We start from the raw sequence: 13,200 nt of genomic DNA, 5'->3' as shown, positions 1-13,200 counted from the left end.
AGAGGATCTTACCATCCTTTCAGCTCTAGATTCTGTTCCTGTTGTCCTAGCTTTCCTTAAGTTTCAAAGTGGCCACACTATGAAGACGGCAAGTCGCATCCAGAAAAAGCAAGAATGAGGGCCACACCAGGTTACCAAGCAGGCTCTGTTACCTACAACCACCCTTTCTGTAGGAGCTTTTTTTTTTTTTTTTTTTTTGGTTTTTCTCCGGTACTGGAAACCGAACTCACGACCTTGCGCTTGCCAGGCAGGCGCTTTTGCCGCTGAGCTAAAGCCCCAGCCCCTCTGTAGGAGCTTTTGAGAATGTCTTCCAAGTGATATGTTCTTTTCCAAACTTAATTAATCCTGAACAGTTTGATTTTGTACATTAATGAAAGAATTGTTTTTTTTTTAAAAATCCTACCTATGCTTCTCCTTTTACACAAATTATTCAAATTTAAGAGACGAAAATTAATTTTAACATTGGTGTAGGCAAAGGCTTTATGAACAAAACCCTGATCACACAGGAACTATCACAAAGAATCCACAACTGGGATCTCACCTTACTAAAAAGCTTATGCACAGTAAAAGAAATCATCAACAGAATGAAGAGACAACTCACAGTGTGGGAAGAAAATTTTGCCTGCTGTACCTCAGATAAAGAACTTATATCTAGAATACATAAAGAACTCAAAAAAAAAATCATACCCCCCCAAATTTAAAGATCCAATCCAAAAATGGGCATCTGAAATGATCAGACACTTCTCAGATAGAGAACTAGAAACAGCAAATAAATACATGAAAAAATGTTCAACATCCCTGGTCATTTGAGAGATGAAAATTAAAACAATGCTGAGATTTCATCTCATTCCAGAAAGAATGGCTATTATCAAGAAATCAACCAATAACAAATGCTAGAGAGGCCAAGGAGAAAAAGGAACCCTTCTCCACTGTTGGTGGGAATGCAGTGAAACCACTGTGGAAATCAGTGTGGAGATTCCTCAAAAAACTAAAACTAGAGGTTCCGTTTGAGCCAACTATTCTTTTTGGTATCTTCCCAAAAGAATTAAAAGCATCATACCACAGTGATATATGCACACCCATGTTTACAGTGGCACAGTTTGTAACAGCCAAATCTTGGAAACAGCCCAAATGCCCATCAACCGATGAATGGATAAAGAAGATGTGGTTTTTCTTTTTTCAATACAATGGAGTACTACTTTGCCATAAAGAAGGGTAAACAAACATTTCTAACTAAATGGATGCATCTTGAGACTGCACTTTTAAGTGAAATAAACCAGACACACACGTTCAAATATGGCATAGCTTCTCTGGTGTGAGAAACTGAATGTGTAAACAAGGACCAAAATGTGTAACACACCCTGGGAAACAGGAAGAAAATGTTTAAATGAGAAAAGGAACATGGGAGTGGAGAGAGGGGAGAGGGAAAAGAAAGAAGGACAAGGAAAAAGAAAGAATAGAAGGAAAAAACAGAAAAAAAGCTTCTGTAAATAAAGAGGGGAAAAAGGGTTGAAGGGACAGGAGTGGGAAAAAAAGAAGCAAGACATATCATGTACAGGTATAAACTCCCTATCATGAATGTTATCATTATGTATATCTAAACTGTTCCAATAAAATAAAAAGAGAAATTTAAAAAAAATCCTAATAAGAATATTAGCAAGTTAAAAAAAGAAAATTAATCTTAATATGCACTAAACGAAGAGTAACTTGGAAGTTAAGATACTCGGTTTTTGTTTTTGTTTTTGTACCAGGAATCAAACTCAGGGCCTCACACTTGCCAAGCAGGTGCTATGATGCTGAGCTATATCCCCGGCTCCAAGATGTTCTTTTAAATGTGCATAAAAGTACATTAGAAAGTTTAAAAGAATCTGCTGGGATATAGCTTAGTAGTGAGTGCTTGTCTAGTACATGTGAGGCCCTCAGTTCAATCCCCAGTTTCTTTCTCTCTCTCTCTCTCTCTCTCACACACACACACACACACAACACACACACACACCAAGAGGAAGGAAGGAAAGGGAGGGAGGGTAGAAAGGCAGGTAGACAGGCAGGCAAAGTTAAAAAAATCAACAACAGATTAATATTTTCCCCCAAATTCTGCTGATAATTTCAGCAGCACTTGAGAACAAAGTTGCTATCGGTCCTGTATCAATCTGTACAAAAGTATACATATGTGTATATCTATTTGTGTGCACATGCCATGCCTACACAGACAGCTAAGAGACAGGAAATTAGAATATAACTAAAAATCCTGATACCTTCTTCATGGCTTGACACTTGGCTGTCTCAGAAAAGCCAATCATCTTATCAGGAGAACAGATCTTGATGAAGGGGAAGTTGGATTCTTCTGCAATCTTTGCAGCTAAAGCAGTCTTCCCACTGTGAGGAGGGCCTGCATGAAGATACGAGCAAGGTAGGGGAAAAAAGCCAACCTAAGCAAAGAGGAGTCAAACAAGTTTAAACGTTTATCCACGACATACTGAGGTCTCAACTAGCTGCTCATTAACATCTCCTGACAGTTTCATGGCAGACATGTTTCCTTTTATTTATTAGCAACCACACTTAATGAACTGATTAGCATTTCTCAAAAATATGGTGAAATACATACATGCCTTTTTGCTTTCTCACATAGACCCAATCTTTCAGATTTCTGGCTAAATATATGAAGGATAAGGGTTTTGCTTCTTAAAAATACAAAGAATATAAAAAAATAGAATACATCAGTAGTTGTATTATTTTATCAAATTGTTTGTTTAACAACAACACAAAAAAATCTTAGGAGAACATGCTGGGGGCAGGGAAAAACTGTCTTATTTGAAGCAAATGCGTCACAAAAAGGTGGAATTCTAAAGACTCGGGCTCCTCATAAAGGTAACCACATCTACAAGACCTCCCTGCACTTAGACAAGCCCACTTTTCCCTCATGTGCATTAGAGAACGTGCCCCTTTCCAAACAGAAACCGGTCAATCCCTCCTCACCGTCTCCCTGGGAATCTGACATTTTGACTGCTCCTCTCTCCCCATGTTCAGCCTCTTCCTGAAAGCTTTCCTGAAGCTTTTTCAACAACATTTAATCATGCTCTGGTCTGATAGTTCAAAAAGCAAAATAAAAACACTCTTTCTGGACTTTACCACACAACACTATCTCTTCTTCCCCCTTTAAAGTGGAACTCTGCTAAATAATAATCCCCCAACCGCTCCATTCTTCCTCCATCCGTACTAAACCGATGCTCCCAAGCTCACTGCGTTGATCAGGCCCCACCCAGGTCCCCAGGGACCTGCCTGTCACCAACCCCAGCACATACTTTGTCTTTGTTGGCCTCTTAGGGGCCTTTGGTACAAGGGACAATGCTTGTCTTTTAAAAATATTGTACCTTTCTTTTCATGACTTCTGTGACAGCATACTCTCCCTCCTCCCTCACCTCCACTTGCTCTTGCTCAGTCTCCGTTGTCAACTCTTCCTGCTCCATTTAGTTCTAAACTGTTACCACCCCTCAGAGATAAGCTCTAAGACCCCTTTCCATCTCAACTCACACCCTTTCTTTCTTTCCCCCCGTTTTGTCTTTTTTGGTGGTACCGGGGTATTGAACCCACAGATGCTCTGCTACTGAGCTGTATCTCTTTGGCCCTTTTGGCCCCTGCAATTCATTCCCCATTATAAAGCACTCAGTATCTTGAAAATAAAAATCTGATCATGTGACTTTGTTGCTTAAAACGCTATAAATGGCTTTCAACTGTCCCTAAGATATAGTCTAAGTCTTTAACATAAAATATGAGACGTGAGAAATGGCTCCCATGTTCTGCAGCTCTCCAGCTTTTCTGTCTCTAGCTCCTTCCTGCCCAGTGATATTTTTGCACGCTAGTCCCAGAACAGTCTCCCCAGTTATGCACTTAGTCTGGCCACCTTCTCCGCATCTTTCAGGCTCTAGCTTCCTGTGCTTCTTCCAGGGAGCCCTCGCACTCTGACCAAGGGGTTAGGTTCCCTGGTCACTGGCCTCACTGAACTTTTCTGCTGTCCCACTAATCATAAGATAAATACTTATGAATGGAACATCCTTTCCCATTTATGATAAAATTCTACCTGATCCTTCAAGGTCTAAATGAAACATCAGCTCTAGTTTTCTCTGTCCACCCTGGGAAAAATGACCTGTGTTCACACATGCCTTCGCACATATATACTGTATTTAGGAATTTCTTTACAAGTCTTTTTTCATGACTAGATTGAACATCTGAATGTCTTTATGTCTGTAGCAACTACTTCAGTATCTGAAGTATAGCAAGCAGTCAGTAAATACTTATTTACCTAAATCAAGTTCTATGTTGTATCATTCAGTCTATTAAGTACCAGAGAAATTTAGATGCAGTCCCACTGGAAAATTACTTGCTATCATTCGCCAGTAACACTCGACCCTAAGAAAAGTTTAATTTGTACACAATATTGATACATAGCATGGGTTACTATTTTTAGATCATACACTAGGTTTAGAATGAAAATCTTTTACCTTCTGGAAGGTGCCAAATGGCTTTTAAAAGTACACTGAAAAAAACTTTTAAGCTCATTTCATCACTCATTCTCACCTTCCAAAAGGACGCTAACCAGGGGTGTACGATCACTGTTTTTAGTCTGCTGGACTAAAAGCTCCCCATCATCCAGAACTCGAGTAACTGGGTCACCCCATTTGATGATCCCATTCATAATGTAACTTGCATAATCCTCTTGGTTTGTGCCGAATGCCTATTGAGAGAAGAGACAGTTTAAAGCATTTTGAGCATTAGTGTCAAAAACGAAAACTACTTCCTTCTCTCCTCCACTGTGCTGTATGTGCTCGACACCATTCCTTGCCATGTTTTCTCACAAACCTTTCAGGATCAAGCAATTCCTGGCCGCCAGAGAAAATAAAAAACATTCCATTCCTCAATGGACTTGGGTAAAAACTGGTAATAAATCAGATATAACTATAAAAGCAGATACTGGGGAAGAACCAAGCTGGGTCTATAACAAACTGCACACAGGTAACATTTATGTATCAAGGTCATTACCACCTTACTGTATCAAGCTGGAAATGTTACCACTGTCTTGACAGCTGAACATATTCTACTGGGAACCTGATTTTTCTTTTGATTCCTATGTTCTGTACTAATAGGTTGGTTTTAATAAATATATGAACCTCTTGAGAAAAATAAAATAAAACGCTGAAATATATAAAGTAAAGCTGGGAGTGGTGGCACATGCCTGTAATCCCAGTGCTCTGGGAGGCTGAGGCAGGATTGTAAATTTGAGCTCAGCCTTGGCAACTCAGTGGGACCCTGCAGCAAAGTAAGGGATAAAAAAGGTTAGGAATGTAGCTCAGTGAAAAGGCCCTGGGTTCAACACCAGTATTAAGAAGAAAAAAAAAAAAAAGATGAGTAATAAACACTAAGAATATCAGCACTAATGGGAAAAAAAACAGATTCTGGGCTCAGATTTTACCAGAGCCCAAATCCTCATAATCATAATCCTTGAGAGAAAGTATGCTCCAATATGCTTGTTTCTATAAAGAGTAGGCAGGTTGTAGCCACTCTGTTAAGAACAAAGAGAAAAAGTGATTATGGACTTAGAAATTAGAAATAGCTCAGCACACAGAGACACCGTCGTAATACTGACTGTAGGTGCTACAGATTAAAATGTGAGTGCAAAATGGAAATGATCATGTGCACATCAACTTCGTGGTTGGGGACATAAGTTAAATGATACTCTTGTAAGTGTATATTTATAAATAGAAGAATTAGAATGATATGGAAATAGGAAGCTAAAATGAAAGAGTAAAGGGTTAGGAAAAGGAAATAAAAGTAATGACTAAATTGGGCAGGATGGCACAGGCCTGTAATCCCACCATTCTGGGAGGCTGAGTCAGGAGGACCACAAATTCAAACACAGCCTGGGCAATTTAGTGAGACCTATTTCAAAACAAAACAACAAAATAGGGGCTGGGGATTTAGCTCAGCGGCAAAAGCGCCTGCCTGGCAAGTGCAAGGTCATGAGTTCAGTTCCCGGTACCGGAGAAAACTAAAAAAAAAAAAAAAAAAAAAAAACAACAACAACAAAACAAAAAACAAAATGCTGGAGATAGTGCAAAGGCCCTGGTTTCATCCCCAGTATAGACAACAAAAAAAGCAATTACTATATAAAGCAACTATCATACACAGTAATTTTTATCCACTGTATCTTGAAGCTTGGGTCATATTATTCTTCATTTTCAACTTTTAATTGCAAAGATTCTTATTCCCATCAAAATAATTATCAAAAGTAGTCAGTTTTATTACTTACAGTTGAATTGGATCTTCATAAGGTTACAATCCAATGTACATGTAAAGGTCATATATGTGGTAAATTTCAACTTTTTAAACATTATCACATCCCTAAAAAGTCAATTTTTGATTGCCTCACATGTGGATAAATTTTAATAGTTCTTTAGAACTTACACCCCATGCTACTGAATTTTCACGTTTCTAGTACTCTGTCCCCAAATCATTTTTCAGATCACTCTGGGTAGTGTCTTTGAATATACTCGTACTTTGATTCCTGGATACAGAGGGTAGTCCTCATATTTTGGCCTGGATATAACAAATTCAAAACTTTATAAAGGAGGAACCTAACAAAGACAGGGTGAATGGAAGTTCAAGGAGGTATGTAGGTTGGCTGCCTATGTTTCAAGTAATAATTGTTCCAAATAATAATCCAAGCTTCACAGAAGAAGTTTTAAGATGCCTGAACATAGCCAGGTGTGGTGGCGCACACCTGTAATGCCAGCTCTCAAGAGGCTGAGGCTGGAGGATCACTGTGAGTTTGAGGCCAGTCTGCAGTACAAAGTAAGACCCTGTCTCAAAAAAAAGCAAAAGATTCCTGAACATAAAATAGTGACTCTACAAGTACATATGTGTGTGTGTATATATATATATGTATATATATGTGTGTATATATGTGTGTGTATACATACATGTGCCATGATTTTATTTTTTCTTTTATCCCTACAGACGCTTGGAATAAATAAAAGTAAATTTTTAGTTCTACTTCCTCATATTCAAATTATTCGCCATTTAAAAAAATCTTGTAATAGGCTGGGCTCTAACATATTTGGTAATTACTACAAATGATAACAGCAAAAGATTAAACCATTTTCATTGCTCAGTAACTTTTGAAAGTGATTACATTTAGAAGTCATAATAAAGGGGCTGGGCATTTAGCTCAGCAACACAGCGCCTGCCTGGCAAGCGCAACGTCATGAGTTCGATTCCCGGTACCGGAAAAAAAAGAAAAACAAAACAACAACAACAGCAACAAAAGACCAGGCTCAGAAGGTTTCAGTTGGGAACAAGAACTCCACAGCTATCAGACTCAAGACCATGTAGAAGTCATAATAGTCATAAAAGGTAGGGCTAAAACAAATTGATTTTTGTCTTTAAAGGAGATATTTGCAACAAATAATTATTGAGACTACATAACAAATGGCCAATAAGCATATGAAAAGATATTCAGTATCAGTAATCATTAGGAAAATGCAAATCAAAACTGCAATGAGATTTCACTTCATACTCACTAGGATAAGTACTATAGAAAACAAAAACAAAAAACTAAGTTTCAACAAGGACACAGAGAAACTGGAACCTGTGTGCACTACTCGGAAAATATGAAACGGTACAGGCACTCTGGAAACGTGTGGTGGTTCCTCAGACACGACAACTAGAAATACCGTGAGATCCAGCAGTTCCACTTGTGGGCGTATACCCAAAAGAGCAGCATTACTCACAACAGCTACGATGTGGGAGTGTCCTGTCCACTGACGGACACACGGACAAGCTAAATGTGGTATATACATACGACGGAACATTGTTCAGTCTCTAAAAACAAGGAAATTCTGATACTGTACAAACTGCAATGTGCATGAAACTTGAGAACCTTATGCTAAATGAAATAACTCAGCCCCAAAAGGGCAAATACTGTATGACTTCACTTATATGAGCTGCTCAGAGTAACTGAAATTCTAGAAACAGGAGAAAGACAGGCGCCAGAGGCTGAAAAGGAGGGGAAAATGGAGTTATTGTTTAATGGATCTAGAGTTTCAGTTTTACAAAATAAAAAGAATTGTGAGATAGATAATGTAATGGTTGCATGACATTGAATGACTGTGCTTAATACCACTAAACTGTACACTTAAAACAGTTAGATGGTAAATTTTGTTATGTGTATTCAACACAACCAAGAAGTGAGAAAAGAGTAATATGTAAAGAATTGATGTAAATAAAAAAGTGACAGAAAAATAATAAAAAGATTGTGAATAGCATTTCAAAGAGATGCACAGAATTACAAATATAAAGAACTGCTTAATTTATAAGTAATGTATGAATGGGATCCTGTGGAATTTATGTCTAACTGAATGACAGAAATCAAGTGAGATAATAGCAAGCATTGGAAAAGGTGCAGAGCGAGAGTATCTCAGACTTTTGGGAGACAGTGCTAATTGGAAAATAATTTTAAATCATTTTTTAAAAGTTGGATGTTCACATAACCAACAACCCAGTAATTTTATTCCTAAATATATATCTCAGAGAAATTCACTGAAGAATACTTACAATAGCACCTATTTGTAACAAAAAAACTGGTAATATTCCCAATGCTCACTGACAGAAAAAGGGTGAACTGTGCTGGTCACACAACGATGCTAGTCAGCAATGAAAACGAATGGTGTCTACATGTAAGAAACTGCATGAACTTTCTTTTTTCTTCCTTTTAGTACTGGGTTTTGAACCCAGGACTTTGGTACTAAGCTACATCTCTGTTCTTTTTTTCTGTCTTTTATTTTGAGACAGTCTCTTGGTCTTGCTAAGTTGTCCAGGTTGAGCTCAAAGTTGTAATCCTCCCGATTCAGCCTTCTAGAATGCTAGGATTACAGGTATGTATGTGTCCCATGCCAGCCAGCTATAAATGACTCTTGGTAATTAAAATATTTAATAACACAGTAATTTTCTGAAAGTTACAAACTCTGCCCACTGCCTTGTTGGCTGTGCTGTCTTCCACTGCCATGAATGGCTGCCCCTCTGCCATGTGCTGCCCTGCCTCGGAACCAACAGATTATGGACTGAAACCTCTACAGACTGCGAGCCAAATTAAAAACAAAAAAGTTACACACTCTCTATTGTATTTTATACATATCATGCACATAAGCTAACAAAACTATGCCAGAAATTAAAGCATAAGATTCATCAAATTTTGTGTACCTGAGGTATTTAAAAAAGAAAACTACTTAAGAACCATCGGTAATACTGGGTAAAATGTACTTATTTTTCTCCTAAATTACTACTGCAATTATGCTTCATATGTCACCCAACATGCACACTTACTGGTTTGATATCATTCTCCAACGAAGCAAGGAAGTCTCCTCTTGTTACCTTCAGACTCTCTGCTTTCTCCATGTCCACCTCTACTTTAGTACTGGCCTAAGTAGAATAGAAAACAAAATGCAATGACTTTCAAGATTTAGGAATATTTTTAGCTTAAGAACCTAATATCTAAAAATTAAAAAGCACATTTTCACAAATAAAAAATTCAAGTATTTGTGAACTGTGTATATGAAAAGGGACTAATGCCCAGCATATCTAGAGAACTCTCAACATTCAACAATTTAAGTAGAACTTTCTCAAGAACTTATATGTAAAATTTCTCAACAACCTAAAGAGAAATTTCTACCAAAAAAAAATACAAATGGTCAAAATACAAAAAGATGCTTGATAGGGGCTGGGGATTTAGCTCAGTGGCACAGCGCCTGCCTGGCAAGTGTGAGCTCGTGAGTTTGGTTCCTGGTACCAGAAAAAAAAAAAAAAAAGATGCTTGGTAATACTAATCATTAAAGAAATACAAATCAAAATCATGAGATTTCACCTCATATGCATTAGTATGGCTGCTACTAAAAAAGAACAAGAATGGAGAGTACAAGCGTTGACAAGGATATACAGAAAAACAAAACACATATGCACTACTGGGAAAATACGAAATGGTACAGCCACTCTAGAAAACAGTATGGTGGCTCCTCAAAAAATGAAAACTAGAAATACTGTATGATCTAGCAATTCGACTTCTGGGTATAACCGAAAAGAACATAACACTAAGTCCTGAAGACGCATTTACACAATTGTGTTTACAGCAGCATTACTCGCAAGAGCTACAATGTGGAGGCAACCTAAGGGCCCACCGATGGACCAATGGATAAGCCAAACGTGGTATATACGCGAAATGGAGTATCAGGGTCTTTAAAAAGAAGGGAACTCTGGTATGTGGTGCAACATGGATGAACCCTGAGAACCTTCTGCTAAATTAAATGTCAATCACAAAAAGATAAATATTGTATGGCTTTTTAGAGTAGTCAAAATCATAGAGTCAGACTAGAACAATGATCGTGAGGAGCTGGGGCGGGGAGTGGAGAATGCAGAATTATTGTTGGGCATAGTTTCAGTTTTATAAGATGAAATAGTCCTGGAGGTATATGGTGATGATAATTTCACAAAATTACAGACATATTTAATGTCACTGAACTGCAAATGGTCAAAATGGTGAAGATTAGAAATGGTTAAGATTATAAATTTTATGTTGTGAGCTGGGTGTGGTGTTGCACGCTTGTAATCCCAGCACTTGGGAGGCTGAGACAGGAAGACTGCCTCAAGTTCAAGGCCAGCCTGGGCTATGTAGTGAGTTCAAGGCCACCTTAAATTACAGAGCGAGACTCTGACTCCAAAAAAATTACCTAATTAATTTTGTTGTATATTCTAACATGAAAATAGAAACAAATAAAAGGGTATCTTAAATTTATACATTTATATCTATAGTCTGAACAAGTCCACATCCTAGAATTTATTCCATAAATATATTTGCAAATAGGTACAGAGCTTTATGCACAAGAATATCTACTATAGTAGTTTCTTTTTTTTGTCTGTTTTTTTTTTCTGGTACCGGGAATCAAACTCACGACCTTGTGCTTGCCAGGCAGGTGCTGTGCTGCTGAGCTAAATCCCCAGCCTCTACAGTACTTTCTAAGAACAGGACAGAAAGTATATTGAATGTCCATTAAGAGGGGATGGGTTAAGTAAATACAACACATCTATACCAATGAAAAATTTATTGCCTTAAAAAAAGGGCAAGTATAGTCAAGTGTGTGCTAGTATTTCCAGCTACTTGAAAGGCTGAGAGGCACGAGGATTATTTGATTGTAAGAGCTGGAGGACAACCTGGGCAACATAGTGGGACTTTAAAGATACACAGATGTCCAGACCCAACCCCCTCAGCATTTCAATATGACATGTCTACCAGAAGGTCTACAGATTTATAGTATCAGAAAATATCACAGAAAGATTCTGATGCTCTACTAGGTTTAAAAAACATTATACTGGGAGACCAAGGATTCTGAAACTCATCTGTACTTTTACTGTGTGTGCTTGCGAATCTAGGTGCCAGCTCCAAATATTCTGCTTACTGCACCTGGAGCTAACACTCAGACATCTGGAGAAGCATCAAGGCCTTTATCAGCACTTGGAGCTGCCTGGACCTGATGAGTGATTAAGATACAAACATATTTTTTAATGTGACTGGGCTCACTACCAATAGCACAAAGCAAGATTCTAATTTTTAAACTGGTATCATGGCTTTTTAAAAAAGGCACCTTCAAAAAAAGCTGACTATAAAACAAAAATACATTAAGAAAATAGCAAACTTTCCATTCATTCTTATAAAATGTGAGTTGCATTCGTTGAGGAGGAGACCACCGAGACAAAATGACAGGCACAGAGAAGGCAGCCTTGGGAGACAACAAGAACAATGTCAGAAACTGGGTCAAGATGCAAACAAAACACTTGTGCTTCTTTCTTTTATTTCCCCAAATCCCGAGAAATGACAAAAATGAAAGAGAAAGGTAAAGAGCATGGAAAGGGGGTAAGGATGTGATTCAGCAGTATAGTTAGTGCTCGTTTAGCACATACAAGGCCCTGGGTTCAATTCCTAGCACTAAGAAGAAAAAAAAAAGCATGGAAGACATATTCAGATGTTTTAACAGATATAATAGGAACCTCAGAAGCAGAGACCAGAAAGAAGTAACAGAGAAGAAACAAACAAACAAACAAAATTCCATAGCTCAGTAAAAGGGTATGTCCTTGTAGTTTGAAAGGTTCAATGAATGCTGATCAGGGTAAGTGGAAAAACAACAAAAATCATACATCTGTCAAGACAAGCTGCTGTAAGCTTTCCAGGCACCAAAGATGAAGAGACAGTCTAAGAACCCCTGAGAGACGAAAATATGTTGTCTATTCAGAAGCACAATAAGACTGATATGATATTCCAATGGCAATACTAAAAATTAGAAGACAGTAAAAACCTCATCTTCAATAATACATGTAAAATGACTCCCTTAGGTATATAAAGAAGCACAGGCAAGTGTCTTCACAACAGCATTATTTTATCAGTCAAAACTGAAAGTAATCTATGTGTTAAATTGTTTATTCTACTTACTGTGTGCCCTAGAAACTAGAGACAAGAGCACTAAATAAAACATGACTTTCTTGCCCTCATGGATCCTACATTTTAAATTTTGTGGTAATATTCTAGAACGCTGAACATCTGTCCAAAATAACAAAGGAGATTTACATGTACTGACATGGAAGCTATCTAAGACATAATGGTAAATACAAAAGGTATCCATCCTGCAGCCCGAGTTGGACATGCCTGGCTTACCTGGGCTGCACTGAGTGAAGAGTAATTATTTTGGGCCACACATAAAATATATAATACAGCTACTTTATGTAGATAACAAAACTTTTTGTTTTTAAAATTATAACACTGAAAAAAAAAATAAAAAAATAAAAAAAATTATAACACTGGCGTGTCTGACCCACAGGCTGTAGGATGGACATTCCAGATTGTAGCACAAATCCATTAATGTCCACTAAAAGAGTTATAAATACATACAAGTGTAAAGATGAAGAAAACAAACTACAAAGGCGTATCCCAAATGTTGGTTCTGGAGAGGCAAAGAGAGAGGGCATTTTTTTTTGGTCTTTTTGAGACGTAATTTCGCTATGCAGTTCAGGTTGGCCTTGAGCTCACTTTGTAGCCCAAGCTGCTGTTAAACTCACAACGATCCTCCTGCCTCAGCTTCCCGATTGCTGGGATTACAGGCTGTGCCA

General features: G+C 37.8%; 1 protein-coding gene across 1 annotated transcript in view; it reads right to left on the bottom strand.

The window, feature by feature from the left end:
* The window catches only part of Nsf (N-ethylmaleimide-sensitive factor), a gene marked incomplete at its 5' end in the record, with an annotated part of 121,942 nt that overhangs the window by 36,588 nt on the left and 72,154 nt on the right, over window positions 1–13,200 (bottom strand). The window contains 3 exon segments of the mRNA XM_005402272.2: window positions 2,256–2,389; window positions 4,576–4,732; window positions 9,376–9,471. Of these exon segments, the coding sequence (XP_005402329.2) occupies window positions 2,256–2,389; window positions 4,576–4,732; window positions 9,376–9,471 (387 nt within the window).

Source organism: Chinchilla lanigera, unplaced genomic scaffold, assembly GCF_000276665.1.
Source record: "Chinchilla lanigera isolate Chin_1 unplaced genomic scaffold, ChiLan1.0 scaffold00077, whole genome shotgun sequence".
Lineage (NCBI taxonomy): Eukaryota > Metazoa > Chordata > Mammalia > Rodentia > Chinchillidae > Chinchilla > Chinchilla lanigera.
The sequence above is the reverse complement of the archived record's forward strand: the minus strand, read 5'-3'. Positions and strand labels throughout refer to the sequence as shown.